This window comes from Dreissena polymorpha, chromosome 13 (genome assembly GCF_020536995.1).
Source record: "Dreissena polymorpha isolate Duluth1 chromosome 13, UMN_Dpol_1.0, whole genome shotgun sequence".
Taxonomy (NCBI): Eukaryota; Metazoa; Mollusca; class Bivalvia; order Myida; family Dreissenidae; genus Dreissena; species Dreissena polymorpha.
The window spans coordinates 65,081,904-65,103,990 of NC_068367.1; the positions used below are offsets into that span (position 1 = coordinate 65,081,904).

Here is a 22,087-nt window from a genome sequence, read left to right on the forward strand (position 1 = left end):
ATATGTCGCAACATTAACGATAAATGTCGCACACCTTTGTAAGTCATGTTAAAAACGAAAACTTGAAGTAAAATGACTAAAACTTTAAGGTAAGATTTAGATTACCCGACGAGGTTCTTTGAGCCGACTTGCACTAGGATGGTCAGTTTTTAGTTAGTATTGTCCGAAATGGTCAATTGTGGTCAGTATTTTCCATAATTGTCAGTTGCGGTCAGTATTGTCCGAAATGGTCAGTTGTGGTCAATATTGACCCAAACAATTCTTATAATTCTTGGCTCGAGTAGCCAGTTGTTATTTCCCTGTGCTAAATGGACTGCAGTTATCAAGATTGGCCAAATGTTGTAAGATATAATAAAACTGTAACATTATTACAGCAACACAAATTACGATAAAATTGTATTGAATATTGTATGCCATCACCGCCAGCGCTCAGGTTATCACCGCCAGCGTTAAGGTCATCACCGCCAGCGCTCAGGTCATCACCGCCAGCGCTCAGGTCATCACCGCCATCGCTCAGGTCATCACCGCCGACGTTCAGGTCATCATCGCTCGTAGGTGGATCAGTTTCCCACGTTACTTGTGCTGATGTGTCTACAATTCTTTCTAATACATGTCTATTATAACCAAGGGCAACGTAATGCTCACCGGCGCCCTCTGGGTAATGTCCAAGTATTATTAGAGGATAACGGATTGACAGACATGAACTCCCATCCGGACTTATCAATATAGTGGCACTATTCCTGGTCGACACTATTAAAATCTGCATATTATACAGCTGCGACATCGCTTGCAATGTTATTTGGTCACCGTATTCATATTCTGTAGACATCCGCGACAAATAATTTCGTGGTTGCTCAAGTATTGAGTTCCACCAGTTTGCTCCACAAATCCTTTTACCAAGTACGGGTGTTTGCCTCAAAAAAGTTTCTACGTCGTGTCTAAGCGTTTCTTCCGACCTATGTATTCCATTCTGGCGTAGGTGATATGAAACAGCTCCAAACTGACAGTTTCCGTGCCCAATAGGATCCATTACGACGGGCAATCTGAATTCCGATCTCAAGTTTTCAAGCAGAGACGATTTTGTTGTAGCTATGCAATACTGTTTTCGATGTAACCGTTTCTTGTTGGGTGCACCAGTTGATGTACACGTATATTGTGCGAGGTTGCTTACGTGGTACCATTTTTCTTCCGAACGGGTAGATTGTCCTGCTCCAGCAGATTCGGGGACACCATATTTAATTTTGTGCATGTTTGTTTTCATAGATCGCTTCTGTATCACCCCATCTACTGCCCATATTCTCCTATTTAATAAACATTTTTTCTTATAGCGTAACAGCACTGAGTCTCCAATATTATAAATCGGTGTTTTGTTTGCCTTCTCTTGAGCTCTGTCGTTTCGCCTATTACACTGTAGTGTTGCGACTTTTGCGGCATCTCTTAGTTTGTTTATTAGCAGTTTGCGATATAGCTTTGAATTGTCATTATAAGGATCCCTTCCATTGTAAACCTCATGCGGTGACTTCCATGCTAAACATTCTTTTGGGTCATTGTTAAGTATACGTTGATACTCTGGTAGCTGTTTTGCCCAGTTTATACCAAAGCTATTCGCATGCGTCAAATCGTATGCAATCTTTTGCTTCAATGTTTTTATGCATCCTTTCAACTTTACCCTGACTTTGAGGGTGATAAGGGCGACTTTTGATATTCTTTATATTGAGAACTTTCAACAACCGTTTTACTTCCCCATCGAATTCACGTCCTCTATCATGCTGAATTATTTTTGGTTTACCAAATTCTGCAAATATGCGACTCAAATGTTTAGTGATTACATCGGCTGATTTGCTAGGTATAGCTCGTAACCGCACAAACCGATTAAATATATCCATTACGCTTAGAATGAATTTACACTTTTCTTTATTGTATATAACTGCATGTCTCTGCATATCGACGAGATCAATTTGAAGTATATCGTGCACAGAACTGCTGCACACATGCTTTAGAGAGGCATTGTTCGAAAACTTTGCATTTCCCTTCTGATAATCCGGCAGTTAAGAAATAACTTGCTTTATCTTTGCCTCTGAAACTCCAGTATATCTTCGTTTTCACACCAATGCCTTTACTTTTATGGTAATTATGAGTTATAACTTTGCTGCATTTTGATTCACACAAAAGCTCTTTTCCCTTATAGTACAGTCGATTATTTTCAATCGAATAAAACTCTTTGTTTCGGTGAAATCTTCGCAGTGTAGATCGTTCTAAGGGTGTCTTTTCTGCAACCGGTACATGATAGGTCCCTTCCGATACCGCTTCGAACATGATCCTATACTCTGTATCGGACATTAGCCCGCACGTCCTCCAGCCCTTTGCTAGCGCCATCATAATCTGCAACAGCAAACATATCAACCTGAAATAAAGCATTACTATTATGTTAGTTAACAGCAATAAACTAAAACTCTGTTAACGGTTCTATTATCTTATTGCTTTAACTAATAATTATGTTTTATCAACGTTAAACTGTTGTAATATTTTTAGAATACTTATTTTTCGAAAAATCGCACAATACGGGAATTTGAATCTTTATTATAAGACCTTGATCAACAAGCAATAGAGCTCACTGTTTACCAAACTTGACATAAAAGTACACAGCTGACATTATTCCAATTAAAACGTTATGGTTACGACGTCATTTCCCCTGACCTGCACCGGCCGATTATATGAGACCTTAATTGTGCGTTCCCTGATTCCATAGCAAGCGAAACGTATTTTCCCCATGCGATCGCACATGTAATAAGCATTTGGTAATACGATGGATGGACAAAGTGTCAAGTAAATTCGTCAAGTACTTTGATAATGATTGAAACACTCTAGATGCTTTGGGGCTGACCCTCGTACCCCCTTATCTCAACATTTTACAGTATTGTTTAAATTAATGTATCGCGAGACACGCGCACTGAGTTAAAGGGCGAATACTCTTATGATTTTGTCGGAGCAGAAGTCAAAATCTGCCTCCGGGGTGAATACTATCGATTGTTTCCATTGGCTTATTTAATATAGAGCGCGTGAAAACGAATTGCGACGGCACGTGGGCCAATCTCCACGCAGAGTTGTCGTTCCTTGCTCTCACATACAACTCTGCGAAAGGCTCAGCCCTCCATTTTGTCTATAAAATAGATACAACCGAACAAACGCATTCAACGTATATTTGATTGGATATTTAAGATCGCATGCATTACATTAAGAAATATGACTTTTAAATGTACGATAAATCGTGCAAAAACTTGCGAGTTTTAATGCAACTCTTTGGAACTAATTTATTGCCCATTTACGCAGATGGAATCATTCCACGCACTTCACAAATGTAAACAATTGAACATATTTTTTTGAGTGACGTTAGGAATTGCTTCGACGTGTGTATGTATGTTGGTTTCTTAACATAAAAAAACATATCAATTTTATAATAATGAATTAAGACTGATAAGATATCATGGTATGAGACGGTTTTCTTTAATGCAGTGAATGCAATGTAACCGTCGTGCAAGAGATTGTTTAGTATTCTGTAACCTCAATGATGAACGCTTGGAATGATCATGACATAAATGAGACGCTTTCATAACAATAGTCCGTTCTGAGCCCAACACAGAGGTGAATGTAATGTAACCGTCGTGCAAGAGATTGCACGTGGGCTTCATTAAATTAGCCAATGAAAAAACTCGAAGTATTCAGTCCGGTGGCAGCATTATACTTCTGCTCCGACAAATTCTGTTAGAGTAGTCGCCCTTTAACGCTCGCGATACGTTAATTGGCAACGTCGACGGCTTTTGATTTGACGTCATAGATTTTGCAAAATTTCCGCTAGAAAATTGAATAATTACAATATATGCATTCATTAATTAAAATATATTTCGCCATAGAAAAGTAATATTTCACCGTGGAGAAGGCAGGCGATGCAAAGACGTTCCTTTTCTGAATTTAAGATTTCTAATTTTTGCATATAAATTTTATTAAAGTATGTTGAATCCAAATATGAAATAGATAATAAAATCGGTCCTTGTCTCGATGCTTTAAGGAAAATACTAGTTGTGACAATAATACGTTTTTCTTATACATATACTTTTCATGTTAAATGCATTTTATAATAATAGTTAAACCATTTAGTAAATAAACAGTATTTATGTACCAATTTGAATATTTCGTTAAAAGACTATTGGCAAAGTCTTTATGATACAAGAAAATGAACAACCAATAATATTGCACCCGTGTTCTTCGTTTTGAAGGAATTTAATGTTCGCCTCCGACAACAACAAGTAATTGTAAGCGTCATGTTTTTTCATAATCGCCATTCAAAATTAAAATATCTTTTTTAACATTAAAAAAAGTCAAAATGCACCAACAAATTTCATGCAAATCACATTTACTTTATGTATATGACTTTGCAAAGCTTTTTATGAAATCAAGGTATATAAAGGTATGTTATAGTTACCATGGTTTAATCACACGAGCAATCGTGGTATATTCATGCCCAACTAAAATCAAACATAAACAATAATTACCTAAAAATCAGCATCGCTGTCTTCATGGTTCTTTCTCTAGTAAGCGTGCCAAAATGAAATCCCAGATAATTCAACTGTTGGATAAGAATACTTCATCCAATTAAATTTTATAATCGCAAATCGTGTTTGCATCTTGTAGAAACATGTCTAAACTAAATGTCAACCAGATGGACGATCTCATTTTGCTGCCATTTATTTAAGTTAATTGATTTGTCTGTTAAAATGATTGTTAGCAATAAGACTTTCGTACTGTGGCTGTCATCTGAACATCTGTAAATTTGTGATATCATTTTTGTGACATCAAAGCAGGTGCGGATCCAGGGTTTTCGAATACGGGGAGGGGCGTAGGTCAAGTTTTACATAGGGCGGGTACTTTAATGAAAAATTGTTAACCCTAAAACGTTTGATAGTAGTTTGTGCTATCTAATTCCATCGCCAAAGGCTTTTTTTTTTGGTTAAGCAACCTTTGGCATTCGATTTTAAGGCCCAAATATGCACATTTTAATTTTTAAAAATCTTGACTGATTTAAGGGGGGGGGCGCACGCCGCTTCCGCCCTTCTTGAACCGCCCTTGCAAAGATCCGAAAACGTTCAGCGGAGCACAAAAACGAAATATTTGTTGGACAACTATGAAGATTTGAATATAATCTGGTGAAATTAACATATTCAATAAATGCCATAAATATATTCCGATTTCTATGAAGAATTGTCATTTGTATCTTATTTTTGTCAATGACAACAGTAATGTATGTGTCGTTAAAGAGACTTTTGTCAGCTACTGAACTTATCTTATCGCCGTACAAAAATATTGAATTGACACAGACCTTAGTGCAAGCCTTTCTTCATATTTAGGTTGGAAAATCGTACAGCTTGTTCAGTTTACTAGTAATTACGACCGACACGGAGTCCTTGTCATTTGAGACTGATTACTGACGTTGGGTGTAAAGCCGTTCACACAGTAAAGTTAGCTGTAATCGGCGATAATTTGATTATGCGTTTAGTATCTAATGCATTACGCAGCTGCACCCGCACGACCAACCGTTTCAGAAGAGAACCGCTATTTCCTGACAATTTTCATAGAAAGGCATTGTCCTTTGCCGGCCCCACAATGAGCCAAAGAGCTGAGCAGGTACCGGTGCGATTGACGATTCTACCCAAGAATATTCGTCTTTTATCGCTTATTCAAAGATGGCAAAGTTGTCAGTCTCCAGCAGATAAACCGAGGGATTCACATTTTGTTTTACCCAGACGGTTCCTGTAAGACTGACCTTATATAGCCAAACTTGTCGAAACGGCCTCAAACCCAAAGAAAACTTACGGGTACCTCGTTTTTCCGATTTCCGATAAATTCAAAACAAGGATTTTTTTCATATTGCTTAAAACTTAACGTTTTTGGTCGAAAATGAATAAATATGACCGCTTCGGTCGATCTTCACCGCAGCTGACATTTATGGACAATACTGACCACAACTGACCATTTCGGACAATACTTACTAAAAACTGAGCATTCTGGTGGAAATCGACTTAAAGAACCCCGTCGGGTAATCTAGATCTAACCTTTAAGTTTTAGTCATTTTTACTTCACCATTTCATTTTTAACATGACTTACAAAGGTGTGCGACATTTATCGTTAATGTTGCGACATATATCGGCAGTTGAAATTTTTGCGACATTTTTCGTTAAAGTTGCGACATATATCGTCAGTAGGATTTGCGACATATATCGGTCCTTGCGACATTTATCGTCAACGTTGCGACAAATCTCGTAGCCTGCGACATATAACGGCGATGCGACATTTAACGGCGCTACAATGATGTTATCAAATGAAATTTTCTCTTTTTTGGCATGCTTACGTAAGATTATTTCTTCAAAATACAACAGGGTACCGGTATACCAATTATAAATTCTTTCGTGCACCTTGTCTAAAAAATACTGCTTAGGGTATGAATGTTAAAAAAAGTGAGGAACTTTTCTCTCTCACTGGCTTTTTATCTGTTTTTCTCTGTTTTTCTCTGTTTTTCTCTGTTATCGAAGTACCATTCGTATATAAAAATCCGAATGACCAGCGTGTACTTTGAGCCACAAGTGGAAGTAACGTACCCTGGATAGTATATGGGCCCAGGAGCCCAATATATTCAAATAAATATATAAAATCATGTTTAATGAGAGAAAAATTGACAAAGAGCCATGAAAAAAATCCCCACCCTCTGATATTGGAATCATTACAATGTCATTAACAAGAATTTATCATAGACCTGTCTTCGCGGGCCGCAAAAATGTCAAAAATAGCTTTAATCAAAAGCATCCCTTGGTCCTCTTATGGGCAGTTGAACAACCTTTCAAAAAATTACTTCAAAGAAATATGTCCAGCCGTTAACTCACAGTCGGCCGATAACCAAGCAATATTTCGAGCACGTTTGTCCATCCGAATAAATCTTGGATGTACTTTCAAACAATATTGTTGAGTTCTTCCCCTTAATCGATAGCTCGCGTCCTATTCCTTTTAAACAACGAGGCATGTCACATAATGCATGCTTTTCAACCACTAAAAACTAATTCCAAAAGTTTTTATTTTCTAGTTAATGACCTTGTTATGATTCTTATATCAGAGGGTGGGGATTTTTTTCATGGCTCTTTGTCAATTTTTCTCTCATTAAACATAATTTTATATATTTATTTAAATATATTGGGCTCCTGGGCCCATATACTATCCAGGGTACGTTACTTCCACCTGTGCTTTGAGATATATGTGCAACGGTGAAAGCTGACAATTCCAGTAGTGATTTCCACATTCCTCAGTAGTTTAGCTCTACGGATGGTACATTCTCCTCGGCCACATCTTGTCGTAGTGTTATTGAAAACTGCTTAAATTTAGTATAACAATGTTTTTCCTTTCATTTTATATATTTAATACATTTATTTAAACATGTGATTTGATTGATTAGTTCTGTACATTTAGGTTATATTCAGCCAATTACATCGTACGTTATATTACCTGACAAAGTGCATACAAATGCCGGATAATTGTAGTAAATAATTATAGAAAACAGAGTAACAACTCCATTCTTTTTCAAAATCAATTTACTCATTACGGATAATTGTAGGTAATTTGAACAAATGTAATATTTAAAGTTACATGCACACAAGAAAAATGTATGATTTGATTTCAAAATGGTCTATGTCTTATCATACAGGTAAAATTTGCTTAATTTCCCTTTACTTATTAAATACTGAAACAAAATGTGCCAATTGGAGTTTCATGCCTGTGGGCGAGTTCACTGTTTTCACGAAAAAATCATTTAAAACAAACCCATAACAAATTTATTACTGTTAACAAACTCATTTTCAATAAGATAATATGTCTTTGTTGTTGTTATAGTTCCTTTGGTGTATGTATTGCTTTTAGAAGCGAATTTTTCGATAGCGTTCAGACTATTGCGTTGTGACAGTTGTTTCTTTTGTATATCTGTATAGTACTTGAAGAGTATTTTAAACAGGTTCTGTTCAGAAAACAAACGTCAATGTATATGACCATAAATCAATTGGCATATAAACAAATACATTTTTCAGTAACAAATGCTTGCATTCCATTGCACAATTACATCGGCTTCAGCTGTATTCCTGCGTACCCGGTATGACAAAAATGTTACACATCTCTTTGGAGTCTGCGCACGAACACTGTCACTAATGGACCTTGTCCAATCAGTCAGTTATACAATGGAGTTCTTGCATGCCAGCTGGAATGCGTATAGTTAAAGGGACAATATATATGACGTCGTACTGTTGAGCCTCGCTCTGGGAACACGGGTTTTAATTCATGTGCGTAAAGTGTCATCCCAGATCAACCTGTGCATTTCGCACAAGCTAATTAGGGACAAAACATGAAGTTGTTATCCATACTGACTGCGATGCTCCAATTTCTAGTTCCACCAATAAGACCATGGCCATAAAATATGAGGCCAATTTTGTAAACTGTGCAGTATAATAATTTATAAATACGAGTTAAATACAATACTTTAAGGTTCATGCTATGTACATTTGTTCACGCACCCAATAATGGATAACATCTTCATTCGAATATTGGGATTTCTTAACAAAATATTATAATACTGATGATACAAAAAAAAATCTTTATTTATGGCATGTTGTGCGTTATTCCACCATCATGTAAGAAACACGGCCGTTTGAGCAGAGTATTTAAATTACTAAAACTACCGAATGCGTTTATGGCAACCGAAGTATTTTGTATCGGCTTGGACATTAATGCATTTGGTTAAAAAAAATGTGTGTACCTTTAATAATATTTTTTTATAGACGATCTGAAGACACAATGTATATTCAATATAGTTAATCATAACTTGTATAGGTTCATCTTGGTTTTGTTTTAAGACCAATCGACGATTTAAGGCGATACATACATGGCGCGCTCTACTGATCTTAAATAAACGCCTATACGAAAAGGTGGCAGTTTTGCAAAACGATTTGATAATATCCCCTGAAGCGAGTCCAAGCTACCGACGAAGTAAGATATCATCTTCCGAAACGTATATACTGCCCTATCTATAAAGCATTTGTTGTCGGAGCAGTGATTTTAACAGCTTTTAAATGGACTTTTCGTGAGACGATTATTTAGAGGTATTTACACTAATACATTAAAAATTATATAATTTGGCTATGAAAAAATGATTAATAGACTTGTCGCCATTACAGTTAAGTTTAGTTGTGCTTAAACATAAATGACAAAATTGTGCGAAGCGACAGGTTTACATGGTAAGTGAAGCAAATTGAATCGAGTCAAGTTAAGTAACTAAAAATATAATAACGTTTTGAAAACAGGTGATACGAATAATAAGTTAACACATGTATTAATGTGATAATGATATAATTGTGGGGCATTTGAGGGGAAATAATATGCCTCAGATATTTATAAAAACAAATAGTTTTAGAGTAAATACTAATTGAAAATTATGAACAACTTATTGAAATCGTACCTGAAAGGTAAATTGCTGTTTAAAGGGATCTTTTCACGGTTTGGTAAATTGACAAAATTGAAAAAAGTTGTTTCAGATTGCAAATTTTCGTTTTAGTTATGATATTTGTGAGGAAATAGTATAACTGAACATTTACCATGGTCTAATATAGCCAATATATGCATCTTTTGACGTTTTAAAAACCTAAAAATTATAAAGCGTTGCAACGCGAAACGATTTAATAATTTGGAGAGTTCTGTTGTTGTCGTTAAATTTTGTGAAACTACGAAGATTGCTCATATAATGCATAAAATTCTCTAATCAATTATGCTTGGCAGAATAGCCGAGCGGGCTAATACGTTTTTACTCCTGGTTACTCCAGGACTCCGGGGGTCACTGGTTCGAGTCCAGCTACGGCTACTTTTTTTCCTATTTTAAATTTTATTCTTGATTTTTTACTGGAGCTTTTAAGATCCAATGTTTACATTTATCAATATAAAGCATTTAATGACGTATTTCAAAACATGCCAAAACTGTGAAAAGGCCCCTTTAAGCCAACAAATAACACTTTGGAGTTGCGTAATGACTTTCTTGCAATAAAATACTGAAGAATAGTACATGTAATTAAAGTGTAACTGGTCATGAATTGCAATTAGGATTTGGTATTAAAAGATCTTCAAAGCGTTTAAAGGTAAGTCTTAGTTATGGTATATATATATTTCTTACTGGTTGAATGCATGGAGAAGCGATACTCTTTAACTCAAGGTTCATCCTGAGCACTGACAACAGCAACAAGTATTTTTTTAATGCAATTCATTCACTTCGTCATACGTTCCTTAAAACATTTCTGTGCATTGTTAAGGCAAATGCTATTGTAGATCATAAGGGTACAAAACAAATCAACATACACGTAGAATTCTTTTTACCATGTAATGCGACTGATTGTTTTGTTTACAACATTTGTCAGCTCCAAATTTGCTGTGGGTTTATGATATTGTGAATTTCAAAATTGATCGAATGTTCGGGCAAACTTAAAACTATACACACTTATGTAACGTTGTATGGTCATATAACATACATTAAGATTATGAGCCTCGCTCTGGGAAAACGGGACTTAATGCATGTGCCTAAAGTGTCGTCCCAGATTAGCCTGAGAAGTCCTCATAGACTAATCAGGGACGACACTTTCCTCCCTTAGATGATTTCTGCATAGAAGAGACTTCCTTTGCTTGAAAAAAAATCAATACAAGCGGAAGGTGTCTCTGCAAATTATACAGTCTAAGCTGGGACGACAATTTACGCACATGCATTCTAATTTGGGACGACAATTTACGCACATGCATTCAAATTTGGGACGACAATTTACGCACATGCATTCTAATCTGGGACGACAATTAACGCACATCATTTTAATCTGGGACGACAATATACACCCATGCATTCTAATCTGGGACGACAATATACGCCCATGCATTCTAATCTGGGACGACAATATACGCCCATGCATAAGGCCGTGTTTTACCGAACGCGGCTCATATATTTGCTAATGTAATACATGTATCGTCATTTTAAATTTGAGCATAAATCGCAGTAGCTCTGTCGTCAAGGGAAGATGATTACTTTTACTGTATAACACACGGAGTTGAGAATAATCTTTCAATATGTATATCGTTCACCAACCAGTTGCGATGGCTATAATTGTAATCATGATAGTTTTTCAGTTCCCAGTGATTTTTTATGTGTTATAAATTACAATACATAAAAATTAAATGTTCATAACGTGTCCGAGAAATAGACAATATGTAAATTTATTGTAAAATATAACGAGGGATAGTGTACTATGAATATACGATCATATAAACGCAAGGGATGGTGTACAATAAATATAAGATATTTATACGCGAGGGATAGAGTTTAATAAATATACGATCATTTATATGCGAGGGATAGAGTACAATACATATACGATCATTTATACGCGAGGGATAGAGTACAATAAATATACGACCATTTATATGCGAGGGATAGAATACAATACATATACGATCATTTATACGCGAGGGATAGAGTACAATAAATATACGATCAATTATACGCGAGGGATAGAGTACAATAAATAAACGATCATTTATACGCGAGGGATAAAGTACAATAAATATACGATCATTTATACGCGAGGGATAGAGTACAATACATATACGATCATTTATACGCGAGGGATAAAGTACAATACATATACGATCATTTATACGCGAGGGATAAAGTACAATACATATACGATCATTTATACGCGAGGGACAGTGTACAATAAATATACGATCATTTATACGCGAGGGATAGAGTACAATAAATATACGATCATTTATACGCGAGGGATAGAGTACAATAAATAAACGATCATTTATACGCGCCCCGGTTCGCAACTGTCCATAACGCTCTGTTGTTCACTGAATTGACCAGCATGACCTTTTATGTCCATTATGTCTTTATGTCTATTCAACTGCTCAAGACTTCACAGTCAATTTGATACTTGAATCACTAAATACACTTGCAAAACAGAGGTTTGTTTGGATTAAAACTTGACCGAAGCACAATACAAATAGTGCCGTGTTTTTATTTGAAATCGAGTGAATTCACGATTAATTGTTAGTGACTCGATCTGTTTAAACGATCACCTGTTAAATTAAGACCACCACAAGCAATTTTCTCGAGACTATTTAACTTACAGTTCACTTAATATATGATGCATAAAGAGACAGAACAAACCCGTTGGCTGCATAGTGCTGGCTATTTGTTTTTTTTTAATCAACAAATAGGATCCATCTTACAGGTAATAGTATTAATTCTTCTCTATACCGGTCAATGTATTTAATGTGCTAACAAGTTTCTATATTTTCCTTCTAATTTTCTACTGGATAACTGTAAAAGCACATGATGAGATTGGAACCGTTTTTGTCCCGTCGTGCATTGTCCGTAAACTTTTCATTCAACATACATGTATACTCAACCACTGGGCAGATTTTAACGACACTTTTCAGGATTTTCTACTGGACATATTTTAGCGAAACTCTACAGGATCTACCACAGGGCAGATTGAAACGGAACTGGTCAGGATACTAGAGCGACCCTGTTTTAAATGTGTCCAATCTTTCCGGTTTGCTGCATATATATGTTCTATACTAAAAATAGATTTTAAACATCAACAATTTATAAATCCAATTCTCTCTGAAACCGCAATGGATTTGAGGATTTATAATTGGGCGCGTTGCATCGTTTATTGCTCTTCTACCATGTGTGTTCAAATCATGGCATTGGCTTCAACACTTGCCGAACCCCACGGGTCATATGATTTATACCACAACCGTGAGAGCTTTGATATTTAAGAGGTCTTGTACAAAGTTGGTTCAAATTATTGGATAAACATTAAAGAGACTCGCGGACAATTCATGAAGAAGTCAAAATCCATAACACAGTACATTGTACCGGTAGTTCCCTTTTTACGGGTAAATTGCATAAAAATGTATCATATAAGAATCGACATTATTTTAATTATAGTTATAAATCTAAATCGGTGGTTCTGTATGGCAAGCGGTTCGACGTATAATCCCAAGAAACTAGGTTTCTCATGAGAGTTCTCAGAATGAGAACCTAGGTTCTCGCTTGAAGATTGCACATGGCGTCAAGAACCCAAGTTTTCAAATGAGAACCTAGGTTCTCATGAAAAACCTAGTTTCTTGGGATTATGCGTCGAACTGCTTGCCATATCCGTGGTTTTCATTTGGGAACCATAGGTTTTCTGAGAACCTAGGTTCTCTGACAACCTAGGTTTTCAGAGAACCTAGGTTCTCATGAGAACCTAGGTTCTCATTATGAGAACCAAGGTTCTCATAGAACCTAGGTTCTCATGAGAACCTAGGTTCTTTGAAAACCTAGGTTCTCTGAAAACCTTGGTTCTCATAGAACCTAGGTTCTCTGAAAACCTAGGTTCCATGAGAACCTAGGTTCTCTGAGAACCTAGGTTTTCAGAATTACGCGTCGGACGGCGTAAACTTGCTCGTTTGGAATACGGGACACATATTATTTAGGGCGCAGGATCAATGGGGTTCACATATGAACACACGGGCTGGACAGAATGAAAACACGCCGTTAAGAACTTTATTTTTGCAGATATCTCAAGTTATTGAAATATGTTTGCAAAGTATTGAGCGCATAAGTTTTTCTTGCAGTGTTGCCGATATCTTACGATTGAATAATACATTATTACACATAATCAATAGAGATAAAACTTGTATTTTATACCATAATGATTGCTTCCTACATGTAGGTCACAGACATACTTAAAATAGAAAACTGTACCGTACAGTCGTTTGAGGCCCGAACAAGGGAATTGAATATTTGAAACGCATTTAATGCTGTAACAATGTATTATGTAACGATTGATCTGAATTTTTAGTCTCAAAATAATATTTACAATTAAAGATGTACTTCATAAATAGTTCAATTTTTTATTAACGTGTTCAGACCAATGTCGACCGATTACTTTACTAATTTCATTCCTCAAGAACACCCATGCACGGAAACATGAACAAGAGGCGGTCACCGACGGCTAATGCCTGTTGTCACAAATATTCAACAGATAGGTTTCGTAGAATATTACTGAGCATTGTCTGAACATTGTTCAGAAAATGCTCTTTGGGAGAAACATTCACGGTTTCACGCCTATTTCTATTCATTTTACACATATGCCGCCAGCGTGTACCAAGCAATGGGAGACAACTGGAGGTTAATTATGGCAAGCGGTTCGACGCATAATCCCAAGAAACTAGGTTTCTCATGAGAACCAAGGTTTATGAAATCCCAAGAAACCAGGTTTCTCATGAGAACCTAGGTTCTCATTTGAAAACCTTGGTTTACGCTTGAGAACCTAGGTTCTCATGAGAAACTAGGCTTTTCATGAGAACCTAGGTTCTCATAGACACATAGAGCTTAGGTTCTCATGAGAACCTAGGTTCTCATGAGAACCTAGGTTCTCATTCTGAGAACTTAAGTTCTCGTTTGGTATCCTAGGTTTTCACAAGAACCTAGGTTCTCATTTAAAAACCTAGGTTCTCATAACCTAGGTTCTCATGAGAACCTAGGTTCTCACGAGAAACCTAGTTTCTTGGGATTATGCGTCGAACCGCTTGCCATAGTTCTGATAAGTTGTTATTCAACAACTCGGACTGAAGGACTCCCAATAGTTATTTATTTAAATATTTAAATGCTTATTTTTTAAATCACGTTCCAAACTAAGTTATGCCTTCGAAATATGTGGGTTTGACAACTTTTTTTTATTTTGCGGTTCACCGGTTGTCTCGGTTCGGTTGATGAGAAAAAGAGTCCGGGTGGAGAAATAATTGCAAAACTTGTAAATTTGATATGATAGTGATATATCAGAATGAAGATTATAGCGACCATCTATCCAACTTAATTTGCATTTTGTAATGGGAATAAAGCGACGATCAAGCGCGAGTGAAGTACATGTATTTGGGTTACCGTAGTCGCCGAACAGTTGTGATAATCAAACGTATGCGTGTTGAATGGCATTTATATTTTTAACAGAGACATATCACCGTATTAGAGATATGTTTTTATCAAAAGGATATTAGTGTATAAAGAAGTTGAAAGACGCGTGGCAATTGTAGATTTGTTTATTTTTAAAGCGGCTTTCAGCGATGATTTATGTAGGCCTAATGTGAAATCATGAAAAAAATGTTTATTGTTTTTGTGTTGTGTTGTAAAAAATAATTATATACATATATTTCTTTCCGCCCTGTAAATAGACATAGGTTGGGAAACTCAATTCGGGCAAATTGAAAATCCCGTGTTATAACGAGTCAAAGGCGAGATCGGTACCACGTGACTTCAGTCACATTTAAGTCACAGATCAATTTACTTAAACATCACGCAATCGCCTAAAATATATTTTCTATGTAAATGTTTCTGATTATAGAGTATCGTTTAAAATGTTACTTAAACAGATAAATATTGAAATAAAACCAAAACTAATATTTAAAAAAACAATTCCTTAGTATTTGAGAAACTGTGTTAAGTTTCATCTTTTCTTTGCCTAAAACGTAATTATTTCGATACGAACGTTCATAAATACATGTATTTTTAAGCGAATTAAAAGCCTGAAATAAACGCTATAGTTTTATCTTAAATGGTTCCGGATTTAATTTGAGCAAAACTGCTCGATTCGAGTCTGAGTTAGAACATGTAGAATATCCTGCTATTGAATTTTTTGTTGTTGTATTTCCTTATGAAATTCTACGAACCTTCACGTTAAATACATTTAAAAGTAACAAAATATGAGAACAAACATGTTAGTTCAACTTTAATTTTACGTGTTTAATTGTCAAGAGAATATATGAGCGTCATTTAATCCTTTTTTATTTACTTTTATTATTTTTATACTTCTTTTTATATCATGTCATGTACAATTTACCGTTCGAGTGTATATTGTATAGTTCGTACTTGTAGAAGATATTTGCTGGGATTCAAAGCATCTCGGCCATTGCATCGTTAGTTCGTGATGCTAAGAATTTATAGACTTTTTACTCTAAACGAATCGTGTTAAGCATAAATTTTTGCTTATTCACAGGTTTGTGACTGGATCAAATTTTACCAGTATAGGTGTGTTGTGAACCATCGGAGCGTGTAGAAAACTCGTTCGTTCGTCATCCGAAACCTTGTCAACAATATATTACATGCCTCACGAAATGTTGAGAAAAGCGTGTTGTAAGAGAAGTAAGGAATTTTATGGACATGATGTTTAACGTGTTCGCCGTACTAAAGAAGACTTAAAAGTGCTGTTGTTATTCTTCGTATTGTTTTATAGTTAAAAGAGTCTGAAAATAGACGCTCTGAAATAAGTTTAGACGGTGTTTATGTTGTTAAAATAAGAATTGTTGTTTTTCTTTTTAAATCGAAACTTCATCCTCAGTTATTTTTCAGCTCGTTAAACATGGGAAAGCCCAAGAAACGCCGCGATCAACCTGTGCCGGAAGTAAGCAGCGACTACAAGTGGAGCGCCCAGAGCTATCCGCTGGCGGATATTTTGAAGAGCTTTAAGCTTCCGGTCGTGGTCCAATGTCGAGAGGATACGAATGTGGACGTTTTGAAAGTGCGTTTCTGGATTATTTTACAATTCGTTTATTGAATGTATATATGAGTCCTGCTTCGGGAAAAATGAGCCAAATGCAACAGAGTGGGTAATTACGTGATAGTCAAGATGCAAGATGGCGACTTCCATGCCGAGACAGGTATTTTTCGCCGTTTTATACCCTTTATTACTTTTGTTTATTTTTTAAATGACGCTCAATTTACAGCCACATCAGTAAAACTGTGATTAGCGTTTATTTCGTATTTAAATTCGCTTTATATCTCGACTTTACTCCCCGCAAATTGTCTTATAGTGGAGCCCTAATCAGGTCATCCAGCGAACAAATTTTGCAGGGGGTTAAGTCGAGATAAAGAGCGAATATTACTATGAAATAAACGCCAGTAACTTTCATGCTGATATGGCTGGAAAGTGAGCGGAATTAAAAGACTTAATACAAGTAATAAAGGGTATAAAATGGCGACAAATACCTGCCTTGGCATGGATGTCGCTATCTTGAACAACACGTGATTACCCCATCTGTGCAAGTGCGTACAGGCTGATCTTGGACGAAACATTCCGTCCACACTGGAATTTCGTTTAGAGAAAACCTTTTTTTAACCAATTATGAGCACATTGTACAAGCAGAGTAACACCAATAAGAGTAATTATTTAATTAAGTAATTAATCACTAAGTGAGCTGATAACGTTGCATGCCATTAAGATATGCATTACATTCACTTACATAATTACTCATATGAACATGATATTCCTCTTTTCATTATTTTGATTTAATAGAAAATCAAGGCATAACAAAGAAGAGTTTTAAATATATGATATTAACAAGTTTGGCAATATAGAAAACATTTAAAAGCGAAACATAACTTAGCATATGGATATCTGGAATGTACCGGATACTGAGGAAGACATCCGAATGAAGATAAAAGAGGCACGTCTAATTTTAATATTCTTTTTTATTTGTAGAATTTCTTTTTCGACCTGCGTCAACCGCTCCTGCTACACAGTCGCCGGAAGTGTCGGAAGATTTTCGCGCGTTGCGTTCGGCAGACGACGCCCGGGGGCACGATGAAAGAACTACTTCCGGAAGTTGTCATACCGGAAGACTATGCCGGTACGAACTTAAATTACAACAAGTACACATGAAAAATGTGATTACATTATATTGGGGTCCTAAGACATAAGAACAGCGATTGTTATATGTTACAAATGGTGTTGTTATTTCATTACTCTGTGTTCGGCAGTATAGGAAAGAATAACTCTGTTAGAGGCGAATTCGCAATGCTTTCTGGTAAATAGCATATACGTTTGTCTACGTATAAGTTTTCGTTGACGTTTTTAACCCATGTATGCCTAGTGGACTCTCCCATCCTTCTAAATTGGATCAATTTATTACAAAATTAGGGATGTCTAGTTTATTTATTTCTATATATAGAATATTTCTTACAGAAATTCCTTTAAGCAAACATCGCATGCATAGATGCCTCATACGGCGTCTCATCTGGGTCTACGCTGTTTGCCAAGGCCTTTTTTCTAGACACTAGGCATAAATGGGTTAATATAATAAATTACATGAGAAGTTCGAAACTAAACGCCAACGTATTATTAAAGGTTTACTATCGAACCGTATTAATGTTGTGAATAGATTAGGAACATTCGGGAAAAGATAGTGTCAGAGCTGTTCAATTAAAAACACACATACACAAAGACAATTTGCAATGATTAATTTTGATATCAAATAACTGTTATTACCTATGCCCGCGGTTATTACGCGATTGTGTTCTAGTATTTCGAAAAACAAATCCCTTAGGCAAGATAAAACGCCATTTTTGTTAAATACACAAATAACCTGACAAATGTGAGATTGTTTCTGTCATTGGTCTGTTTTTATTGTGTCAGGTTGGTTCAAGATCAGTAAAGGCTTAGGTTTCACAAAGCCGACACCACACCGCTCCATCGAAGCCATAGCGCAGATCCCTGGCGAGTTCTTTTTGTGTACCACGGAGTTCAACGCCGTCGTCCTCACCGAGAAAGTGGGGAGTCCTCACGCGGACACGCATGTGAAAAGCGCCGGCATTGAGCACGAGAGTTTCGTGCGTCCAGTCGTCGAGGGTGAGGTTCTACGCAAGACCGAGATCCAGAGCTTAAATCAGCTATTACTTCCGGAATGCGAGCGCTCATTAAACAGAAATAACCGTTACTTGCTGTGCATTGATGAGAAAGACTGCGAGTTGTATGTTTCCGTTTCGCAAACCGGATTGTTTTATGAGGTTTCGGATGGGAACTTTAGCGGTGACGACAATTGTGTGGTTCAGGTGTCGGACGTTTTAGACGAAATGGTGGAGATGCCTATATACGTGCGGCATATCCTTGGCGATCCTCCGCCCATCTCCAAATTCTACTCGCCCTCCCTCAAACTGGTTCGCGTCCATGAGGAAGAGACGGTCATGGGCTCGACGCTTGATCCGGAAGACGTAATGCCGTTTGAGATCCAGACAAACTCTCCCATCCGGTTTGAGATGGCGCTTAACACGCCTATGCTGCAGTCTTGCGGGGAATACAATGAGGCGATGGAAATGTGCAAGACTGTGGAAAAGAATTACGTTACTGATATGAAACTCGCTGTTACGTTTAAAGTCAAACAGGAAGAGGAAACCACGGAGAACACTAGCGAGAAACTTGAAGGTAGTGACAACCTCGCGTTCGTTGCAGACAATATGGACTCGTTGACGAACTCAGCAGGGACGACGACTTCGGTCGGAAAGGAGAGCGAATGCGTCGACATCGAGGCGAACTCGGAGTTCAGCATCCAATGGGAGCCGGGCCCGAGTCTGAGGAACACTCCGGAACAATTTGATTTTCCCGAGGATCCGGACTGTGAAAGCATTGATGAGAGTGTCGACACAGAGCAAGCTATGCGGCTCAACACAGTGCTCGGTGGACATTATTTCAACACGGATGTACGGGTGGATTTCGGTCACCAGAATGATTTAAAACACCGGGGCAATTCCATCAAGAACAACAATTACATAAATGTAAAGGACATGCAACGGTTATTCGTTACTGCTAACAAAATACCAAGTAAACACTGGGGAACATCGTCAATAGATAAAATAACCGAAGGAATAACAGACTTTTCAGTCAGAGCTCAAAATGAGACGCGAGTCCGAACGAGCTCACCAGAGCAAATCATAGCTCCCCCTGCGTCTTTTTCAGACAGCCTCGGTTCTTTACCCAGTACGCTTACAACGCCGTCAACAAATCATGTTTCGAACGTAACCTCTCTCAGCTCAACGCTTACCGGCAACACGTTTGGTTCGAATGATACTCAAGAACATGACATCGCTGTGCATAATAAGAACTTGTTGTTTCACGCACATAATGCTAAAAATGACGTCATACAGCGTCTTCATAAGCCGTACGTATTCACAGGGGACGTGTATGTTTGTCCGAATAGCGATAGTAGTTTGGACAGTTCAGAAAGCGGAAGTGACGTCAGTGAAACAAGTGACGTCAGTTCAAGTACGATAAGTCGCGGAAGCATAGCCGAGAGTTGGGGAAGTTGGGAGCGGAATAAATTTCGGGTTGTACGTAGCAAAAACATAAAGGATATACCAAGAGATGTGAATGACATCGCAGGATTATCGAAGTCAGTTTCAATAAACGGAAGAACTAATCCTCTTCCGGAAATCACCACCGTAAGTCAGCCGAGGAGTCGGTCGGTTTCAGACGATATGATTCATTTCGAAGAACCGTCGAAATCGTCGTCTGCAACCAGCATCGTCACGTGTAAAGTAGCAGACGAGATGGTATTCAGCTGCAAAGACCTTAGGCTCTCCTTAGAGGAGATTACGCGAAACGCGCGCAAAAATCACGTGGAAAACACGTGGCAGGCATTTTGTTTGGAACGATCAAGCTCATTACCGGTGCGGTCAAACAGTACAAAGGTCAACCGAGATATTGATGAGCATTCTTTGAGCTGGGAACAGCTTAGTCCGAGGAAAAGTGAAAGTACATCGAACTCCATGCTCAGTACGCCGCGATACTCAAGCACGTACAAAAGGACTAGCCCGAAGAACGCTGTGCTGAAAAAGAATGCCAAAGTCGAAAAACTAAATTTAGATCTAGACAATTCGTTATGTGATAAAACTCAACTAATTTCTGACTCAAGTTCTGAGGACAGTTTACAGTATTCTCACCGCAGTTTGGATTCTACGGAAGAGTTCCAGGCGGGAGATAACTCTTTCGCATGTTCGGAACACTCGGACATGTCCGTTATAAACGCGCCGGAAGACGTTTTGGCCGCCATTGCGGAAATGGAAAGTGCTGTAAATTACGCAGGCAGTTGCCCCGATAGCGAGCCGGAAAATGAGGACAGTGAAAAAAATGCTGACTCACTTGATCGAGAGCGGATTGCGTTTGCGCAGAAAATCAAAATACAGCATGAAATCAAACGACGTTTCGGAGATTGGAATGACGTTGCAGTAATTATATAGCCAAACAAATATTAACTTTTATCTTGTGTGATCATGTCTGCAGGCGCATATAACATTTACACGGATTCCGACTATGTTTAAAACGTTTCTGACTATTACCGTTGCTTAATGCACAGGAGTTTGAAATTCTATCCATAAAGCTAATCTAATGGCTAAATAAAAAAATACCCCTATATAGTGTAAAGACTTATATAGGGCTATTTTTTTATTTAGCCATTAGAATAGCTTTATGGATAGAATTATAAACTCCTGTGCTTAATGTTATCCAATGCATGATATACAGTTTGTCAAAACACATATTGGTACACATAAATCTATTTTATTCATGTCCATGATCACGACAGGTTTTACGCAATTCTCTGTGAAAATTTAAATATTGAAATAAATAATTAAAAGAAGTAATTTCCACGTTACGAATTTAAGTAGATGTTCGCAAATTCGTCCATAAAGTTAATAATGAGCAGTTTTTACGTGAACAAACAAATGTTCTTTGTTGATTGTGTTTAATCCAGAAGCAAATAAAGCACAACAATCTACGTATTTTGGAATGCAATTCGCATACTCCGATCCCAAAACAAATCCGAGCGGTTTTAGAAGTGGTCCAAGGACTGTGTTCGATATAAACGAAACATCAAAACGATACCATTTTTTGTGAACAAAACAAGATAAGGGCAGCAACTCACTGACATATATATCTACAGCAATTCAGAGTTGTCGCGTTTGTGTTCGCACACATTATAATGACAAAATGTCTACTGAATTAATATATCGTTTCATTTGAAATACATTATCCATCGGGCAAAACGATTCCGGTTGTATAAATTTTAACTTGTACATTACGGGTTTACTGTGTGCTTAGTTGTGCGAAGAGTTACACAAAATAAATAAGAACTATCTCACATAATAAAATGA

At 37.1% G+C, this 22,087-nt stretch overlaps 1 protein-coding gene across 3 annotated transcripts; it reads left to right on the forward strand.

Moving 5' to 3' along the window:
* The first annotated feature begins 16,182 nt into the window (after positions 1-16,182).
* LOC127855254 (uncharacterized) lies at positions 16,183-21,577 on the forward strand. 3 transcript variants are annotated; one of them, XM_052390693.1, is made up of 4 exons: positions 16,183-16,309; positions 16,517-16,685; positions 17,646-17,793; positions 18,579-21,577. In XM_052390693.1, the coding sequence occupies exons 2-4, from the start codon at positions 16,527-16,529 to the stop codon at positions 21,173-21,175; spliced, it is 2,904 nt and encodes a 967-aa protein (XP_052246653.1). In that variant the 5' UTR covers positions 16,183-16,309; positions 16,517-16,526; the 3' UTR covers positions 21,176-21,577. The 3 variants fall into 3 exon arrangements, with proteins under 3 accessions (XP_052246653.1, XP_052246652.1, XP_052246654.1); XM_052390692.1 differs by having other exon boundaries at positions 16,294-16,368; XM_052390694.1 differs by lacking the exons at positions 16,183-16,309; positions 16,517-16,685 and adding an exon at positions 17,147-17,325.
* The last annotated feature ends 510 nt before the right edge of the window (positions 21,578-22,087 follow it).

What these genes read in the sequence shown, in the direction of transcription:
- LOC127855254 (XM_052390693.1), top strand. Translation starts at nt 16,527, where the DNA reads ATGGGAAAGCCCAAGAAACGCCGCGATCAACCTGTGCCGGAAGTAAGC. An exon ending in CGAATGTGGACGTTTTGAAA is followed by an intron (nt 16,686 to 17,645) that starts GTGCGTTTCTGG and finishes TTTTATTTGTAG; the next exon opens with AATTTCTTTTTCGACCTGCG. An exon ending in CATACCGGAAGACTATGCCG is followed by an intron (nt 17,794 to 18,578) that starts GTACGAACTTAA and finishes TTATTGTGTCAG; the next exon opens with GTTGGTTCAAGATCAGTAAA.